The sequence below is a fragment of the Semicossyphus pulcher genome, unplaced genomic scaffold (assembly GCF_022749685.1).
Source record: "Semicossyphus pulcher isolate SPU_LCO1_2020_fin unplaced genomic scaffold, fSemPul1.0.p SCAF_14, whole genome shotgun sequence".
In the NCBI taxonomy this organism is placed as follows: Eukaryota; Metazoa; Chordata; class Actinopteri; order Labriformes; family Labridae; genus Semicossyphus; species Semicossyphus pulcher.
Window position 1 is genome coordinate 3,852,364 of NW_027211648.1, and position 20,050 is coordinate 3,872,413.

General features: G+C 43.7%; 1 protein-coding gene across 1 annotated transcript; it reads right to left on the reverse strand.

The window, feature by feature from the left end:
- Positions 1-734: 734 nt before the first annotated feature.
- znf106a (zinc finger protein 106a) lies at positions 735-20,015 on the reverse strand. Its single transcript, XM_069661490.1, has 22 exons — positions 19,957-20,015; positions 17,686-17,766; positions 17,243-17,304; positions 15,359-15,553; positions 12,680-14,557; positions 12,126-12,597; positions 11,442-11,511; positions 10,738-10,892; positions 10,230-10,290; positions 9,739-10,065; positions 8,203-9,007; positions 7,890-7,939; positions 6,453-6,598; positions 6,216-6,350; positions 6,008-6,124; positions 5,550-5,741; positions 4,655-4,717; positions 4,400-4,519; positions 4,203-4,274; positions 4,014-4,085; positions 2,392-2,538; positions 735-2,306 (listed from the first exon to the last, which is right to left on the reverse strand). Exons 2-22 carry the CDS (start codon positions 17,746-17,748, stop codon positions 2,250-2,252), a joined length of 5,259 nt encoding a protein of 1,752 aa, XP_069517591.1. The 5' UTR covers positions 17,749-17,766; positions 19,957-20,015; the 3' UTR covers positions 735-2,249.
- Positions 20,016-20,050: the final 35 nt, after the last annotated feature.

Sequence of the window (20,050 nt, forward strand, 5' to 3'; positions counted from 1 at the left end):
AGCAGGCCCATATACAGCCTCTGCTTAAAACGACTCAGTCGGCTCTGTCCCTTTAAGAAACCCCGCCCCTACAAGCCCACTTTCTACTGATTGGCCAGCTCTCTGAAGCCTGCTTTTTCTACAACTGTGTGAAAAAACTGTGTGAAACCTGGTGTTCACAGCAGCCTGCAGCCTGCAGACTGAGCTGAGAAGCCTAGGGATTACTCCAACATACTTTTACCTACAGATTTGAAACTTCACCCACGTTTAGTCCGGACATTGTAAATGTGAAACAGCATAATACCCCTTCTTTAAACGAAAAAGTCTCAAAATAGCAGCACTGGAGCTGCAGCTCCCGAGTTCTGTGAGGTAAAATTTGTGTTTTTGTGAATGGAGTCTGGTGGCTGTGAAGAGAGCGATTTAACAGCTGTTTCCGGTCAAGAAAAATCCTCTTAACTTTAAACAAACATGTCTGTCTCTGTAAGGATCTTTCTGTTATGTTGTCAGACACTTACAAGAAGAATCAGAGGCAAAAACAAGAACTTTTAGTGGACGTACTTTCGGGTGTATTTGCCCTGAAAGATAACTCAGCAGCCATGAAAGCCTGTCTCGTAATTCCAAAATCTTTTTAGACCCATTAGTCTTTTATTCCCCGAACAAGGATTAAAAAATAGCTTCATATTGTGACACATAAATCGTCATAGAAACAAAAGCACCACATTAAAGACACAGACAATTGTTTTGTTATGTTACAACTTTTTTTTATTATTATAATTATTATTAACAAGGTCTTAGATTGCACTTTCTTAAAAAATATCTCTTCACAACTTTGATAACAACTGAAAAACTTGAAGAAACTCAGGAATGCCAGGTAAGAGGAGAACTGCACGCTTTCCTCGGTCATAAATAACGAGCGGATGAGGCGAGTTTGGAGGATGGCGGCTGTGAGAACAAACCTTCAAAACCAAGAGAGCTGCAACCACGACAAAGTCTGCCCACGAGAGCGTCGGCTGGGCTTTCACACTGATTAAAAATGTTTTAAATTGCCTTTTAAAAAAAAGGCTTTAAGTTGCCTGTTTGCAGAGGATGTAAGAAGTATGGCATGGGAGATGAATCCTTAATTTTCCCTTCAAGCTCCTCCATCGCACACCTCCTCGAAACATCCTTCACCTCCACACTTCATTAGAAAACCATCTTCACTGTGGAAAAATACAGCTCCGGTGCCTTCTGCTCGCTCGATGCTCCAAATATAAAATAAACTCAAAAAAAAAAGAAAAAAACATTTCCAAAGAGGAAATTGTGTCATAAAAACAGCTCTTCACACTCACTCGAGGAAAACAGGGTCTAGTGAGGAATAAACCCACACAGATAAACACATTTAGGAACAAACCAACGCCACGTCTTGGTTCTGTTTTCACTGCAAATGTAAATCCTCAACTTGCAACACAACACTGCACCAAAGTCCCTCAACGCCTGAGCAACAAGGAAATTAAAACTTTAACTGCCAAAACAAAAAACGGAAATTGTTAGAAATCAGAGTTTTCTCTGGAAATAAAATAAAAACCAAACGGAAAATAAATAAATTGTGTCACTTCAATGAAACTCCTTCAACATAAATAATCACACCGTTGAACTCAAACAGCCTGGAAGACTCTAAACCTGTTTATTACGGTCATAAAAGTAAGGTTACTTTGAGTGAATACTGGCAACTTCGTTTAAAAAGAAAAGAAAAAGAAGTATAGGTTGCTCATGACACATCACAACTGCACAACAACAATAAAAACATCTCTTTACCCCATGCCATAATGTAGCCGACCGATCCCAATATTAGATTATTGTTGGTTTTTGTTGCAGTTTTCAACAGGAAAGCGAAACAATTCCCTCTGATTCTGGCGACACTGGAGTTTCTTCAATAAACAAAAGTCATTAAACGTGTTTCTTTGTCTTAGTTTGGTCAGTGAAAAGAGGAGCTGCAGTGGTCAGACAGAGAAAGAGAAAGAGAGAGAGAGGAAGGCGTGTTTTGTAGAACGTAAAAAATAACAACAGCACAACCAACCCTCCTTTCACGATTGTATTATGGTTGGATTCCAACACCGAACATAAAGGATGGAGTCGTCAGACGCCACTCATCAGGCTCGACAGGAGCGCTGTTAAGTTAAGTGGGTCCCAAGAACATCCCCCCCAATATGGGAGGTTAAAGACGGGGGGAGATAAAGATAGCAGGAAAGGGAAGAGGGCGCTGGGAGAAAGTAGGTTCCCACCAGCAGCCCTTAAGGCTCCGCTTCAGTCTCCTCTTCAGCGTGTTTCTGCATGTGCGCCAGCATCCCCTGCAACAAGGACATCATCCAACAATCAGAATCCTAAACAATAAAAAATGTGTTGAATAATAATCGTAATAAAACTATTTTTTACCTGCTTGGAGCTGTTGCGTGAACAGAAAAACTCTTCACAGTTTTTCCAGCGGCACTTGAGCGTCTGGACGTTGACACTGGTGTGGTCGTTGATGAGGTGCTGCTGCAGGTGCTCCGTGATCCCGAACACCAGGGAACAGCCGTGCCACTGTCAACACAAATCACCTTTAATCACTAATCAGCACCCAAGGAGGCTGCAGGTCGAAGAGGCTCCACAAAGGGGACACTGGCTAGAAGTACAGGCTCAATTTCATCTGCAGTCCCTGGCAGGTTGATGTCTTATAAAAAATACATTAAAAGAAAACACGCATAAACACAGAAAATAAAAAACAATGACAAACTGAGGGAGATAGCATTGCTAATGGGCCAATCATGGAACCAATCGGCTATAGTCTGACGATAAAGCCTCTGGGAGCAGCTGTGTGTCGGGCATGTCCTGTTTAGCCAGCGGTTAGCAATAACGACTTCCAGCCAATACTTCCTTTCCCATGCGCTGCCATGTTTACGGTCCAATTAGCAACTTAGGAAGCAACAGTGTGTTCAGCGAAATTCTCCCCTCCAGATTATCTGCAGAATAAACGCTGCACTCTGGCTTACTTCAGCGGTATGAACATATTTTCTTGTGATTAACGGCTCTTCAGTTTGCTGAAATAATAACATCATGATGCAGATTCGTAACATGTCAACATGAAGCTTTGTCAGCTCTGTCCTCAAGAGGAGAAGAAAACTACTTTAAAATGACAAGCTTGTTGAACGGAGGGCGGAGGCATCATTTCTGATGCATTCGAGGAAGTCAGGAAATCTGAACGCTGAACGACTTTTGCGACACAGCGCCAAGGGAATTTGTCTCAAGTCGAATTCTTTATCTAGAGCAGATTGTTAGCTGAACTTGTTGCAGTTTATGGAGATCAATAAGAAGCTAATTCACTGTCAGATTGACGCTGATCGGAGCTGGGATATCATTACGGTGGATTACGTTCTGCCAGCTTTTGCTCTCCACATGGACTGTTTTTCCTGCATACGCCGCAGCCTGCTGACACGTGATTGGTCAATACTACTCAGACTACAAGCGTACAACACACATAACCAGAATACTTCCTGTACTTCCTTTAGAATCTGTAATTAGAGATTGCTAATGGGATAGCAAAATCATTCCTAATTTTACAGCAACACTTGACGGTCTTTAACCTCTCCTGTTACTCTCCTACTCTGCTGCTTCTTTTATTTCTTCATGCACTCATTAAACAAGAAGATAAATAACTGTTTCCGGCAAAAGACTCGATGATAAGTGAAGCTTTGTGAGGTGTTGTTTTCTTGTAGGTGTAGGTGCATTAAAGGCATCTATTTTTACAGGTATCACCGGTCTAATGTTCCCTAATCTTGGCTGAAGGAATTGTTTAGATCCTGGACTTAAAGATCTGTGTACTTTAGGTGGGAACACGACTTTTGTCTCACCAGCTTCAGAGGGTCAAAGTTGAAAAGAAAGGGAACCACTGCACCACGGGGATGCTCACACTGACACATGATAAAGCTAATCTCTGAACTAACAAGTAACATTACTTAAATAACCTAAATCTAAGCCCAGTCATGTGACAGCTCTCTGCTCCCCGTCCCTTCTCTTACCCAGCAGCGGAAGTTCTGCATCAGGTTGAGCTTGACGGCCTCCACGCTGCCATTGTAACAGCCTGTGTAGATCTGAAACACCGATTCAAAACGAATAATTACGTCATGATCTGAAACCTTTCATTTCATTTATTCTTCACTGTGTTTATAGTTACAAACCAGTGTGACGCATACGAGAATGTTTCTCACCATGTTCTTGTGGATGGCCATACACATCACCATGTCCTTGTGTCCTCCATACACCTGCAGCTGCTCATGAGACTGAGGAGAGAAGAACAGGTTGGGACACTTTCAAATTTAAAGACATGAAAACACAAAAAGATCACAAGCAGCTTAAACGAAAGACTAATATTAAAGTAAATGCAGATGTTGTTCGGGTCTCAGACCTGCAGATCGTAGACTCGGACCAGTTTGTCCAGACAGGCGGTCACCATCACCTTCCCCAGGATGGACACCACAGTCACAGCATGATTGTGACCCTTATAGACCCGCACCAGCTCTCCCGTCTGTGTGAGCGACAGCGTGAGGAAACAAAGTGGGAAGTACAGGTATCAATTAGTTTCTCAAACATTAAACTCTTTCAGCTATCTTACATCTGTTGTTACATTAATTATGTATAACGGATAAAGACGAAGACTCACATGGATGTTGTGTGCGTAGACGCATTGATCACTGGAGCCACTAAACACCAGGTCATTCACCACCTGAGGGAGAGAGCAGAGCAGAGAGAAGGTGATGCATTAAAGCGTCCATGAAAAGTAAAACATAAGAGAATCAAGACTCAAAATATACTCATTCATATTAATTAAATTGTCACAGATTAGAGCTGCAAAGACTAATTAATAAGTTATAAGAAGTAAATGAAGGCAACAAATGTGCTAAATGATTTATTGGTTTCGGTAATGTTTGCAGAAAACCTGCAAACAATGAGATTTCAGTTTGCTAAATGTGAACATTTCCCCGTTTCTTTCCTCCTCTACGACAGTAAATTAAAATCTTTGGGTTTTTGACAGAAGAGGATGTTTCTGAAACACTGATCGACATGTTTAACTTTTAATGACTGATAAATTAGACAAGAAAATATAAAAACAAGCGTTACTTGCACCTCCTTCACAGAGCAGAATAAATTAGACATTTTTCAAGTCTTAAAAATCTTAACAACATTTCATCCTTCCATTATCTACACCGCTTATCCTGTTCAGGGTCGTGGGAGGCTGGAGCCAATCCCCGCTGTCATTGGGGGAGAGGCGGGGTTACACCCTGGACTGATCTCCAGTCAATCACAGACAACCTTTCACACTCACTCTCACACTTATGGGCCATTTTAGAGTCACCAGTGAACCAAACGAGCATGTCTTTGGACTGTGGGAGGAAGCCGGAGTACCCATGCATGCACGGGGAGAACATAAGGATATAACTACATACAACACACATACATTTGTACAGTCCATGTGCTCTGAAGTCTTAAAATACATCATTCAAATGTTTTAAGTAAAGACATTTCTCTTCTGTAAGCTCAGACTTCACTGGGCCTACCTTCATACAGAGCACAGTTTTGGTGTGTCCCTCCAGCGTGCGCAGCAGCAGTCCGTTCTTGGCGTCCCTCACGCTGATGGTGCTGTCGTACGAGCCGACCAGCAGGATCCTCCGGGCTCCTTCCTGCGAGGAGGCCAGGCAGCTCACAGCCCGCGGCCCGTGGCACTCGAACACATCCGTCTGCTTGTTCGTCTAAAAACAGATGGGAACAAAGAAGATATAAAAGCTTCTGGAAGGAGACTGTGAAGTTTTAAAGTTTTTCTCAATGCTAGCCACCAAAGTCACATAAAGTTAACGACATGATTCTTGTAAAATAAGATTGAAAACACTTTTTTTTACCTACTTGTGATAAAAGGTAACTAAAAAATCACCTGCTGGTTCTTTTACCAAATTAAATTGTTTTATCTTTAAAATGCCTGGATCAAGAATACCTTCCTTTAATGTATGGCATGTCTCACCTTGAGGTTAAAGGTCACCACTGTGCCGTTTGCCAGACCGGCGTACAAAAACTTCCAGCGGCTGTGAAGGCAGAGGACTCGGTCTGACAGAGAGAACTGCTGCTCAAGCTCTCGTGTCTGCGGACAAGAAAGACCAACAAAAAATCAGAGTCCAGAAATTCATTGACAGGAAAAAAAAAGGAACAGGTAACAGGATACATGTGTTTACCTTGAGGCTGTAGCAGCGGATGGTCTGGTCGCTGGAGCCAGAATAAAGGCGATGATGCAGGGAGGGAGCGACGGACACCAACAGGCAGCTCACTTTGGAGCTGTGACCCTCAAACATGCCCACACATTTATGACTCTGCAACAGCAACACGACACAACTTAGTGTTGCATTCACAGAAAATACGAATTAAGGCCGTTATAGGTAAAAAAACAAAAGTAAACACGTATCAACCCTCACCACCAGGTCGAAGACTCTGACGGTGCGGTCTCCTGAGCACGTGTACAGCAGCCCGTTGTGGATCTGCATGGCGTTCACGGCCTCCTGATGGCCCTCGAACACACCGTCAGTGGGCAGATCATCCTCGCCGTGGTCGGATGATGCATCTGTGAAACACAAAAAGCAATTTACTTTAAAGGCAATACAATATTGTCTTTAAAATCATGACATATTCACATTTCTTTAAACAGATTTCTAGTTCTCTAAACTTTAAGTATTTTAATGATTTTAATGGTTACTTGGCAAAAAGAAAAAAACTCAAAGAGGAAGTAGTTCATTTATACGTGTAATTTTTGTCATTATAGTACCTGATTTAACAAATGTCGTCCGATAAATTTCCGATCATTTATTAAGCTTAGGATTTGATTGTTATTCCCCTAGATGGTGGTCTGAGCACAGTTTCACTGCAGGTAGACCAGTGACCAGACACAGGAAGTGGTGTTTGGTCATCACTACACTTATCATTCTGTACAGCGTCACTCAAAGGCAGCTAACAGCTCTATGAATATCTTGCCCATAAAAAGTAATTTGGGTATCCAGAGTTATTTTTACCCAGTGGAGGAGTGTAGCATCTCTAATTCTGGCTCCTCAGACCGTGGGATGATTTTATGTTTGGTTATGAGTTTAAACATCATCACACCAATCTGCTATAATCGCTGGTCTGTGCGCCATTATCCACATATTAACAAAATATCTTATCTCCCCCTCTACATGGTGAGAGGTTATTCACTCAGTATTAGAATGTGGCCTTTCTTCATTGACATCTAATTTGTTTAACGAAAATATGGACGAAGACGAGATGTTGACGAGTTAAAAAATAGATCTTTGATCATAAAAACTCTGAGCACATGTATGTTTTGTTTTTGTTAACAAGACGAGACTAAAATGTTAAAATGCAAGCAACGCATTCCTGTGACTGGGTACCTGGCTGGAGACAACGGGGATCACAAAGGTGGTTATGAACTTTCTCTGTTTTTTCTCGGTGTTTTTTACGCGTCATTTGACACTTCTGCTGCACAAAAAGGAGCGATCATCGTCTGTCTGCTTCAGTAATCTCTAGATGCTGTTCTCATCGTTCTTTTACTGTAGGGATGATCTGCTGAAATTTAAAGTCTTAATTTTACTTGAAGCAAACAGGTAAAAACTAGAAGAGGAAGACTGGGGGGGTTCATATTTTCTCAAGAGAGAAAACTCTTCACTAAAAGTAATGACTGAAATGTAACTTTTTATCGACTAAAACTTGAATAAAATGTTTTGAGTTGTCGTCGTCTAAAACTAATTTTGTCTAGAGACTAAAGATAAATCTAAAATAGCTGACAAATTTAACTCTGATTGACAGCCATTCCTACAAACTAGCTCTGTTCAAGCCTTATAACAACTTCGTAGAGGTGGACATACCTGATGAGGTCTTCATTATTTTGGGCACTGTGATGGAAAACGGCAAATCACTGCAGGGAGACAAGAAGGAAAAGAGGAAAATGGACATGAGCACATCCAGAAGACAAATAAAAGCAGTGTGAGATTCTGGTAAAGCTTTGCTATCATGAACTCTGACGGTATTTTACATATTGTTGAGCAGCTCCACTGTGAATTGGTTGAAAGCTCAGAACAAGAAAATGAGTGCAGGTGGAATTGTTTTGTAAACAGCTGCTTCCAAAGGTCAAGAATGAACTGTAAAGGTCAAGAGAAGAGTGAATGTGTCGCGTCTCACCTCTCAGAGGATTTACAGATATCCATGTCACTAGTGGAGGAGACCTCGTTGCAGGCCAGACTCTGTGTCTGAGGTCTGGAGGAGTGTGGGACCAGGGCTGGAGGGGGAGCGGGAACAAGGGCATCCATGTGAGGCTGCGGACATTCAGCGGTCACCTCCATACTTTCTTCTGGATCTGAGTTCAGTGTAAGCTCAGCGGGAGGGAGCTCCACCATGTTTTTAGGGGACTTGAAGTTTACTTTCTCATGTTTGTCGGCCTGCCGAGACACCTCCTCACCCGCCTCCATGTTCACATCTCCCTCTCTGTCTTCTAGCGGCAGCGTGGAGGTGCTGACCTGTGAGCTTCCACTGAGTCTCCTGCGCGGTCGAGGCCACCTCGGCCTCAGCGCCTCCCCATCCAACTCTGTGTCGCTGCTCTCCGGCTGTTCCACCCCCTGAGCCTTCTTCAACACCTTCCTCTTCTTCAGCTTCCTCACACGCTTCCCGCTCCTCAGCTCAGACGGAGAGGCAGGCAGATTGAGGACTGAGGGGGGCTCAAAGGACTGCGTGGATGCACAGTCACCAACACTCCCCGCCTCAGAGCTCCTCCTGCTGGCTGAGAGGAGCTTTATGGAGGATTTGGAGTCAGACGAAGGGATGACAAAGTTCCTGGTTGCCTGTATGGCCTTTTCTGTCGTCTCAACCAGTTCTGACAAACTCTCTTTGCAGTCTGCAGGCTCGACAAAGTTCTCCCAGTTATGCTCTGTGCGACTCTGGTACAGCTCAGGGTTTCCTTCAGGAGACGGCTGGCAATTAAGGGCAGGGTCTGCAAGAGTTCAGATACACAAGGTTTAGTACTCTGCAAATTCAGCGTGAAATCAGACCACAAATTGGAAAGACTAGTATGTTATTTTTCTTTTTAGTCACTGCATGAATCTACATTTAAAATCCATGATTTTCCATTAGTATTAGAGGTGGACACATTCCACTTTTCCTGGCTTCGTCCATCGATGGTACTGCATGAAAACGGACTGAAATGTTGTGAACCCACTTTTAAAAATTCTGTTCCTAAACTAGCAGGCATCTGGCTTTTAAGAAGTGCTGGTTGTGGATCTCATTATCACTAATCAATACCATTTCAGCACTGCTGCATTGGCTGCCAGTAAAGTAGACCCTTATCCTACTGAGCAGCTGCTTCGGTCATCGAACCAAACCCTGTTGGCCCTTTGATTTTAAGGTTGGCCCTCTAGCCAAACTCATAATCTCTGGTGACTGCTGCTCAGATTTTGTAGCACACAGACTTTGGAATAATCTCCCCCTCCCATTAGATCAGCTGACGTCATTGATAGGATCAAACAAAACAGTTTTAAAACCTTCTTTGTAACCCGTGTTTAAAGTTTTGTTTGGTTTCCTTTTATTGTGTTTCTTTTGTTGTGAGAATGTACGTAAAGTGCATTAAGAGTATTTTGAAAAGCGCTATATAAAATGCATCATTATTGTTATAAACTAGTAAAATAAATAAAAGAAGAAACTCGGGGCACCATTGACAGATGTTACCTGGTGGAGAAGCGGCAGCGGGAGCAGCAAGCAGCTCCGGTGTGGTGCTGTGAGCAAAGTGGATTAAATTGTCCACAGGGTCCGGGTCTGAGCTGACGTGAACTGGAGACTGAGGCTCCTGCTTGACAACAACAGGCGTGAAGGGAAGGCTGGAGGAGGGAGGGGAGGCACACTCCGCAGGAGGAGGAGGAGGAAGAGGACTGGGAGCTGCAGCAGGAGTGTCCACATCAGAGAGAAGTGTGATGGAGGAGGGCGTTTGTGGTTCCACCATTACTGGATCCACCCTTTCTTCTTTCAGTTTGACCAGAGGCATTTCCTCCATGTTACCTGCACACGAATCGCACAACAGAAACTTAATCCCACTGCTTCAGGTCGTAATAGTAATAGTTCCAACATGCCATCCATCTTTCACATGTAACTTCAGATTTCGTCCCAGTTTATGGCAGTTAAAAAATGTATTTTCAAGCCTTTGATTCTTGACTTGTCCTTACCTTGCATCCCTTTAAGTAACTCGATGCGCTTGTTCCTCAGTGTGTTCATCTCTCCAGTCATCTTGAATGAGACAGAATCACACGAGAGCGGCGTTTGCACAGCTTTTTAAAGAAGAAAATTCATGCACTTTCAAGGCACCTAAACTGAAGACTCTCAGACTCTTGTTGCCTTTATCATCAGATCCAGATTATTAAAATGAATGTCTCTGTAAGCCTTCCTTCCTGTGGCTCCTCTGCAAAGCATTTTTTAAATTATTTTTGATAGCGAGCCAGTTGTCTTTACGGAAACAGCCTGGCATGTTGCTTAAGCGCTAAAGAAATCCACCTGTTTTCTAGTCACAGCTTGTTGTCTGGTGTGAGACGGCAGAGAAAACAAACAAATATGACGACGGTTAAAAACAGTCGTGACACAAAACCAACAGGAGCCTTCAGAAAAGTGAATATTTCCGCTTTTGTGGGTAATGTATAACATGATAGCTTTATAGGTGATAACTAAGGTGTTCTGTACCTGCTGTTTTACCACCATAAGTCGCTGCACCTCCATGTAGGCGGCCTGCAGCGCAGCTCGGGCCTGGATCAGGCTGGTGTCCACAGTCTGCAGGGAGTGACTCAGCTCTTCCTCCCGCAGAGACACAGCCAGCAGCTGGTCGATCTGTAAACGTTCTGCACACAGACCAAAAGACACTTGATGAACCGTCAGTAGCTGAGCACAAGCTACAACAAACTAGAGGGTTTCATTTCTTTGAATTTAGCTGCACTGCAAACTACTTGCACCAAGACCTAAATCATGTTTGAAGCTCTTAAATCACTCTACAGAAAATCATTAATCTAATTAGAAAGGACAATATACAAAAAATACACAACATTAATTAAAGGAGCAGTTCGCCCCTGGAGAAGCCACTGTCAATCAAAGCTGGTGTTCTCTGTAATCAATAGAAGCAATAATATTTGAAATTGGCGCCATAGCTGTGGAGAAAGTTGAACAAACAGCTTGTGGTTTCGCCCATTCTACATTCCTACAACACCCAGGGTGCATTGCGCCCCTCCCTCTGAAAGGAACGGCCCAGCAAGAGACTCCTCCTCCAAAGGCACAGAGCCAAATTGCATTTTTTTCTACCATAATGGCATCAGCTCCCCATGATAGCATGATAGGACTGAGGTTGAAAATCGGTGAACTGGTCCTTTAATGTATCAGAACTCATAGATGCTAACCTTTTTTGGACTTGACCTTCCTTCTTTTGTTATTGTGTTCCAGGCAAGACGTCTCTGCACTCGGGACGTCCTACAAGACAGAAAGAAAAGAGTCACATTCTGGTTGCTTGTGTTAAAAATACTGTCTTTTTTATTCCCTGCATTCGTCATCCAACTCAGATAGATGCGCCTACATTACCCACAATGCAGCTCAAGCTCAGACAGCTTGGTAAATCATGTATTCTATATTGGCTAACATTGTCTCGAGGTGTAGCCTGAAGAAATGAGGAGCAGGCCACAGAACTCTGGTGAACTAACGTCTTTCTGACTCAACATTACCTGATTATTTTAAATGTTGAAACGTCTCAGCCTAAATAGCCACTGACTCAAGTGACATCACTTGAGGAAAATCTACACATATGCAGTTGTACTTTCAAAGAATTGCCTTTCGGGGCGCTGGTTTAGCTCAGTCGGTAGAGCAGGCGCCCCATATACAGAGGCTACAGTCCTCGTCGCACTGATCGCAGGTTCGACTCCCGGTCTGCCGATCATTTGCGCATGTCAGCCCCCACGGTCTACTCCCCACATTTCCTGTCTCTCTTCAGCTTTCCTATCGAATAAAGGCAAAAAGCCAAAAAAATAATCTTTAAAAAAAAAAAAAGAATTGCCTTTCAACAGACTTGTGACATATTTCCCTTCACTCACCCCAGCTGCGCGTCGCCTCTTTCCTGTCCCCTGGCCGTCGTACTGCTCCGTCCCTGAACTGCTGTCCCCGAGCACGGAATCAGACCGCTGGAGGGCCTTCACCGTGGCTGATATCAGTTTTTCTGGCTGCTTCTGTGCTTTATCCCCAAACTCACCGAGCATCTTTTCCACCTCTTGCTGACACTGATCGTCTTTGTTCCCTTCATCATATTCGGGTCTGGTAGAATCTGAGGATCCCTGCGGCTCTGGGCTGGGGACTTCTCTTTTTACCGTCTCCTTTGACAGCAGGGATGGAAACAGGGAGTGAGAGGATGGAGGGGCGATTGAGCTCTCTGATAAGGAGCGTTTTCTAGAGGAACCAGGGGCTGAGGCGTCCATCAAAGACTCCCATTGGAAACCCTCCAGCAGGGGAACGTTGTCCTCCTCCTGGCTCTGGTCTTCCTGCTCGCATGGCACCATCTCAATGCCAAACCTGGTGGACAGACAGAACAAAACATGAGCTTCAAGTTGCTGAAATCAAAACAATAACATTGTTAGAATATTTCACTACAAACCTTGGCATGCCTTTCCCTTTGTCCTGCTTCTTCCTGACTTCCTGATACACCTGTTCCCAGTTCACATTGCGCCGAGACCCAGAGGAGCTGATGAGCTGCCGTACAGTGGGTCTGAGCCCAGAGTCCTTCTCTGTGTCACTTCTCCGTGACTCGCTCAGGTTTCGTACCCTCCTGGCGATGTTCAGGTTGGGCTCGTGACTTCCTGTTTTGTTCTTGGAGCTGATGTGTTTGGTCAGGTCTCGCTTTAAGACAGGAGGAAGGTCGAGTTTGGACAGACTTGATGTGTTTGACAGCGTCTGTGCATCACCGCTTCTGGAGGTGTCGCTCTCAGAGCTCTGTCCTGCTTCAACAGCCTGCATCGCCTCTTCTTGGCATGTTTCCTTCTCCTCTTTCTTCCCGTTCTCCTCGTCTTCCCTGCTTAAAGCCGCAGGCTCGGAGCTCTCAATGGTCGAGGTGCTAACTTGCAATGATTGGAGGAACTGGCTGCTGTCTGAAGATTGCACTGCAGGCTTTTCCGGCCTGAAAGAATCGAGTGAATTTTGTTTGGCTGCATTCTGCCTGCAGCTGTTTTCCTTGTTCACTCCAATCTGACTCTGTCCGTGATCCCTCTGCTGCTCCTCCACAATGTGCAGCGCCAGTTCCATCCTGTTGCTTTTGGAGCTCTCTAAAGAGGCTCGCTTTTCTAACACGATCTGTTTGGCTTTGTTGAAACTTTCTGGGAGCCGGCGTTCTTTCTTTGACTGAAGAGGCCCAACAGGTGGAGCCTGGTAACCGAGTCTGCTCTGATTTGAGGTTGGTTTCGATTGTGAAGGTGCTTGACTGGAGGCCTTGCTGAGTTTAGCTCCAATCTTGAGGCCAAAAATTGAGGACACCTTCCGATCTTTAGTTGGCAGCTTTTGGTTTGAAGGACCAGATGTTGAGTCCTGGTGGTCGTCTCTCTGAGCACTGCTGCTTCGACTGCCGCTGCTACTCCGATCTCTCGGTTTAGTTTTGGGGTTTGCTTTATGCCTCCCCCTGTCTTCAAGACTCTGTCCACTTGAACTAAGCTGGCCTGGTTTCTTTTCAGGTCTGGACTGCTTGTTAAAGGCACTGGATTCTGGTGGCTTGTCTTGCTTCTGGGGTTTAGGTACATTGGGGTTCTTCTCTGATGAGCTTTGGTTTGTATCCTTATGAGGAACAGATTCAAACCCCTTTGAGACCGGATAGGGTGACCAGCGACAGGCTTTGTCCAGCTTTGGGTTGCTTCCAAAGGTCTTAGAAGTCTTGCTGCTGTTGTGGTCCGGCTCTGCTGTTTGCCCCTCCCGGTTCTGAACCCCATTCTGACCTCCCTGGCCATTTCCTGCATTTTGAAACTGGTTACAAGTCCGAGCAAATAAAAGGGGTGGAGGTGGATACAGTTGAGGCTCCCCCAATAGGCTAAGGGGCCGGCCTCTTTGTTGGTACTGAGAAATATTGTTTCGACCATAGATCCCGTTACTGCTGCCTCCGTTGCTGAGCCAAGGCAGTCGGTTTTGTTGGACTGCGCCATGATCGAACTGCTTGCTGCCAAAGCGCTCTTGGCAATTCAAGCTTCCACCAGCGAGCTCTCCAGATGCCCACCTCTGAAAGTTGGGCGGCTCCTGAGCATGCCATGTGGCGCTCTTTCCCTGTTTACTGTGGTGCCAGGGTGGTGGCTCCCCTGCTCTGGCGTTATACTGGTTGCCCCTGTACCAAGTTCTGTGGTGACTGGATCCACTGAAGCCCTGTGATTGCTGCTGCCAGGAGCACTCCAGTCGGTAACGCTCCTTAGCTTCCTTTAACCTCTGCTGCAGCTCCTCTTTCCTCTTTCGTTCCTCTTCTTCTTTTGCTAGCTTTGCTGCAGCAGCTTCCTTCTCTTTTCTACAAAGAAATTACAGATATGAAATCATAAACAGTATTTATACATTAGTCTTAATATTATTTTGCATTCTTTGGCTAAACCTACAGGGAAATGTCATTGCAGTTTTTTGGAGATACAGTGTTACTGCTTGTTTCTTTCTCCTTTGACCTGCTGAAGTTTTATTGTCTGTGTTCGGCCTCAGAAACAGTTCACCTGCTACTCAGCAGAGACCAGAGAAAACAGCACACCGCTTCCGCCTTCTGTCTTTGGCAGATCAAAGGAAATGTCGACTTGACTCCACTTCCAACAACTTTAATCACGTTTGTGTTTAGTGAAAATCAAAATTAAATCCATTAAATCTTTCAGAATTTACAGCATCGCTGAGTCTGAGTGAAGTTTTGTGGTTGTGTTGGAAGCAAACTTAGAGAAGCATGTGTCTGAACAGCATCATGTTTTTTTTTAGGCTGCAGTCCTCCTGACATACGACTCCACGTCGCAGCTCAACTCGAATCAGCAGCTAAATCAGGCCTGTGAGCACCACTGAGCAAAATGTGACTATACATGGCTTATGTACACACAAAGCAGAGCTTGTGAGCTATCACTTACCTTTAAATGTTTAGTTTAATCACATTATGTATAAAATCATCAAACAAATATTGTATTTGAAAGTTTTTACCTTTATTTCTCACATACGCAAAACAAACATTTGATATCAGGTTATAATAAGCACTAAAAATAAACATTACATTATTTTGTTTTTCCCTCCAGATGAACAATAAACAATATAAAATAAGGTGAGATCAATAGCATGACTGTCTTACCTGATCTGTTCCTTTCTCTTCTCAACCAGCTCCACCAAAGCCCGATCAAAGTAGTCCTCGTCGCGGTCGTTCCCAGCATGCCTTTGCTCTGCAGCCTCCACATTTTGCTTGTGCGTGGGGCTGGAAATGTGGCTGGCATAGTCAGTCAGGCTCACCACGGTTACCTTGCACACTCTGCACTCGTGTCCGCAGTCCCTGGGGAGGGAAGGCGAGAGCGGGCGTTCAATCGTTCCTTCGGGCATTGTTCTGATCTAGTCTGGTTTGTTTTTGCCTGCAGAGCCTGCGACGACGTGCTCTGGCTCTACTTTCTGTTACTTCAAGTCAAAATAAAATAAGGAGAGGAGAGTACTCAACAATCCTTAGAAAATAACCAAATTCTCTATCTGTCACAGATCAGGAGGTAGCTAACTTATAATTTTCTCTTGTTAAAAAAGTTAAAATCTTTATCGTCCTGATCTTGTTTTTTCTTTCTTCAGCAAGCCATGGGTGGCAGAGCGAGGGCAGGAGGAGCAGCCAGGCAGGACTCAGGCAGCATGCTAATGGAGCTGTTCATGTCCAGCCATGCAGCACAGCACTGGGACGCACAGAGGGGAGAGAGGCACGGCGCCCTCAGCCTACTGCGCTTTCATGATGGTGTCCGCTGCGCTCTGAGACTCTACAGAAGGCAATGTCTGTATTTGACCTCACACTCCTCTCTGAGAGCCCCCCCACCAGCCAGACTAGCATGTGTTATAGACCCCTGCATCCTGCCGACCAATCCCAAGCAAAGCCCGTGTAACTGGAGCCTCCTGCAGCTGCTCATAGCCTCCACTTCAAAACCTCTCCCAAGTATGCCATCCTGTGATTCTGATAGGGGCAGTGACTTCGCTGGCTCCTTCTCAATTTCTTTTTCAGATCTGTGTCATGGCACGCTGCCATTTTCTGACCTCTCGTGCAGTTGGCAAACTCTTTATCGATGAGATATGGTTACTTTCTCTTTTTCACACCTTATTTCTCACTTGCAGTGGTGGGGACAGTGCAACCTTGATTAATAATGATGGTTTACTTTCTGTTCCCGTTTTTTAATCATTTCACAAAGACGGTTAGATAGAAAAAAGTACAATAATATAAAATATAACAAAGATATGTGAAAAGGGATACTCTCATAAGCTGTCTAAGGCTTGAGAATAGGGGCCCAAGTACTAAGCAGATAATAAGACACTATTATAATACAACATTTGTTGGAATTGCAGTTTGTAAGCCAGCATGAACCTTACATAGACCTGCATCAGGAGGCAGCGAAAGTTCCAGACAGTCATACCATTCCTGCATAGGATTCTTCTAAATCTCCATGAACTCTTCTGACACTTCAACCTTCCTTTCCTTGCTCCACAACGTTGTACTTCCTGCACACTGTTCATATTATTTATCGAAATAATTTAGCTAGCCACCACATGTAAAATACTGCCATATTTGCACATCAGTGTTTGTATAAAATCTCAGTAACTTAGCGACAACTGAAACCTTTTATCAGTATTCAGCTCGGCCCCAGATTCCTCCATCTCAGCGACAGCCTGCATACTTTTAGTAATCTACATGAGAGTCACAAGATAGCCAGTTGCCTTCTATCGGTCATGCCTGTTGTTCCGGAGAGATTGTGTCTAAATATATATGCCACAGATGAGACAGCTGCCCATATATCCACTTGTGATAAACACGTGCCTGAGTGCGCACGTGCGTCATGACCCAAATACAGCGGACAAAACTTTTAAAACAAGTTAAAGCTTTAGTTTACTAATCAGGAACATGCGTCAATGAAAATCTCTGTGTAATGAAGTCATTATATATATTATTTTTCTTATATCTGTGCATGTTGTGCATCTTTTAAAAAACATAACAACTCACCGGCCTTTGAGTTTCTCCAGCTCTCTGTGGTGCAGCATGCTTCTCATGTGCTCATCCATCTCCTGCAGACACACAGTGAAAATAAGACTTCTATGAAGTGTCCATAAACTTGCTAATTTTCTGGCTATACTTTGGCTGACTATACTGTGAAGTTTCATTGCGTCTCAGGTTCAAGCTGCACTGATTGTAATTAAATAAGTTTGAATGGTTAAAAAATTTCAGAAATTTGGGTCGCAATACGTCATTAAGGAGGCGGTGGCGGGTCCTGAGGCTAGACCAGTAAAGAGACACTGGTCTGGATTAGTAACAAACCCCAACAGGAAGTACTGTAAATACAGTATAATATTGCTGTTTTAGATATTTGTATCAACAGGAATAACTTAAATGTAAATGTAGGGAGAGTTGCAAATGTATAGTGTATATCATGTTGGAGTGTGAGTTACCTGCTTGGAGACGTGAACTGTTTCACAGAGGATGCACTTTCTGTCTCTCGCCATCTTGAACATGATTGGAGATTCACATTACTGTCAAAAGACAACATTTATGAAGTTAAAGGAGTCGTCAGCTCATGTTAAATCATCTTGAATGATAAATATAAATTATGTTCATCGTGAGTGTGTTTTTAGCAACAACTCATCAAACCAGCACAGCAGAGGGAGCTCAAGGCTCATTTTCTCCAAAAAACGACACCTAGCCATTCAACACCATGCCTCTGTGCCGCAGCCCAAATGCCAGCACAGAGTTCAACCTGGACACTGGTCTAATTCTAGTCTGCTGAATGAGCAGCTCTGTGACCCGGAGGCAGCAGAGCCATGGCAGCACCAGATCTATGTCTGGACTTGTTTAACGGCCACAAACAGGGTGGGAAACTAACGGCAGCCACGAGCCAAAGGCCGGCGAGGTTACGCCTGTGGCTGATAACTTTTTCTACAATAACATCACCCTCTCAAGATGCAGCTGACCACGCGGAGACCTTGCTCTATTATAATATGTAACTGGATCGTACATTTAGAGGTTAATAAAAGGTCAGAGAAAAGTTTGAAAGGCGTGTTTTTTGGTCAAAGTCAAAACAACAACAAAAACAAGATATCCTTTCCATTCCTGTTGTTCAAAGTTGGAGCAATAGATGCAAAATAGGAAGTTAGAAAAGAAAATGCCAATGTGTAGGTTTGTCGATTATTGAAGAGAAAATACAGTATATATGCACACTAAAAAGTAGCCCTTGTAATTGATTTATTTATCCACTATGTTTTTGCCCCATAGAACATCTTCAAGCAACAATCTAATTGGCAGTTAGAGAACATATTTTTTATGAACGCGAGCACAACAGAACACTTACCACATAATCAAAAAAAAACTGGCTGTATAACATTCCTGCAGCCAACATCTGACAAGTCCCTGACAGGGAAATGGATTAGCTGAGAAAAATACAGAAGAGGTGCAACACTTGGCTTGAGATGTACAATCAAATGCAATTACGAGATTTAAATTTTGGCATGGTTGGCTTTCATTGGGTAAAAAACATACACACCTCAAGACTTCTAAAGCATAAAGTTAACCTGGTCAAAACATTACGCCTCGAAAAATTGCAGAACAAATACACAATTAAGGGGCTTATCAGTCAAATAATAGTGTTTAATAAAGATTAAGTCTAATAATGAACATTGGTAAGGCCCGGATATCCCACCTTGTACATTAGTAAGGCCTATATTTTGTGTGTGACATTATGAAACGCCCCACAATCCTTCCATCACCACATCTCCTCCCTCCCAAAGCACCAGAGGGCGTATATTTATAAATTAATCATGAATCAAGGGTCATGTTCCCTCTTAGCCACTCAATCTCTAGAGGGCAGCATGCAGGACAGTGAAGGATAAATAAATCTAACACTGGCAGGAGCTACAGATGGACCTAAATCAAAAGTGTTTTAAAACAGAACAGAGGACAGTGGAAGGATTGATTTAGCAAATGTGTAATCAACACAAAGCTTTCTTCTGACATCCTTCTGCAGGAAATTAAAGGACGGATGTCTTTGAAACTAAATAAGAGTTGAGTGATAACCACAACGTAACTTCGGGTTCTTAGGATTGAATGGTGCAGAAAGAGAAAGGGACAATAAAAGCACGTCTGCCCAAAGCTGCAAACAAGAATAACAGGGGAAGTTAGCTTGCTTACAGTTAGCTGCCTGGTGCAGGAGTTTATAGGGCCAACATGCATAACAATATAACATCAGAAGCGTATATAACAATTGCATATGACGTTATAAAGCGTTACAACGTATGTCAGCTAACAAGTCGTCCTTTGTGTATGTGTTACTGTAAGAGGCGACCGTTTAACCAACTTTGTCAGCTAGCAAGGGGTTGGGTCATTAATTGTTGTGAGAATAGCTGTAGCTAGCTTGGCTAATTCCTATCAGTGCAAATGTAGTTGTGCCTTTATAATAAATTAGGTCGAGATTAGCCAACAAGAAGATCAGCAAACCAACGCATTCTAACTCTTGAAACAAATCACGTTAACTTGAACTGTTAAGTAACAGCTTTACCCTAGTTAGCTTGTAGGTTAGCAAGTTAGCAACAGCATGCTAGCCAGCGACACCAACGGTTACTTACACCACTTATAGTTAGATAATTCAGAAAATATAAAAGCGTGAGGGAGCACAGGTAAGATATTATGTTATTATACATTTTAAATACCGAGACATTGCTTTTGGATACCTTTATAACATCCAAATGTGTGGGGCTACAGCATTTTCTCATCCACCGTTGAAGCTAACAACAACATCCTGCTCCTCGCCCCCAAACGGAACTG

Bases quoted from the DNA above. Each gene is read 5' to 3' on its own strand.
- znf106a (XM_069661490.1), bottom strand. From the start codon at position 17,748: ATGTTCAAGATGGCGAGAGACAGAAAGTGCATCCTCTGTGAAACAGTT. The intron at 6,599-7,889 runs GTATGTCCACCT...TGTGTTTCACAG, and splicing joins AATAATGAAGACCTCATCAG to ATGCATCATCCGACCACGGC. The intron at 4,520-4,654 runs GTGAGTCTTCGT...TCGCTCACACAG, and splicing joins TCTACGCACACAACATCCAT to ACGGGAGAGCTGGTGCGGGT.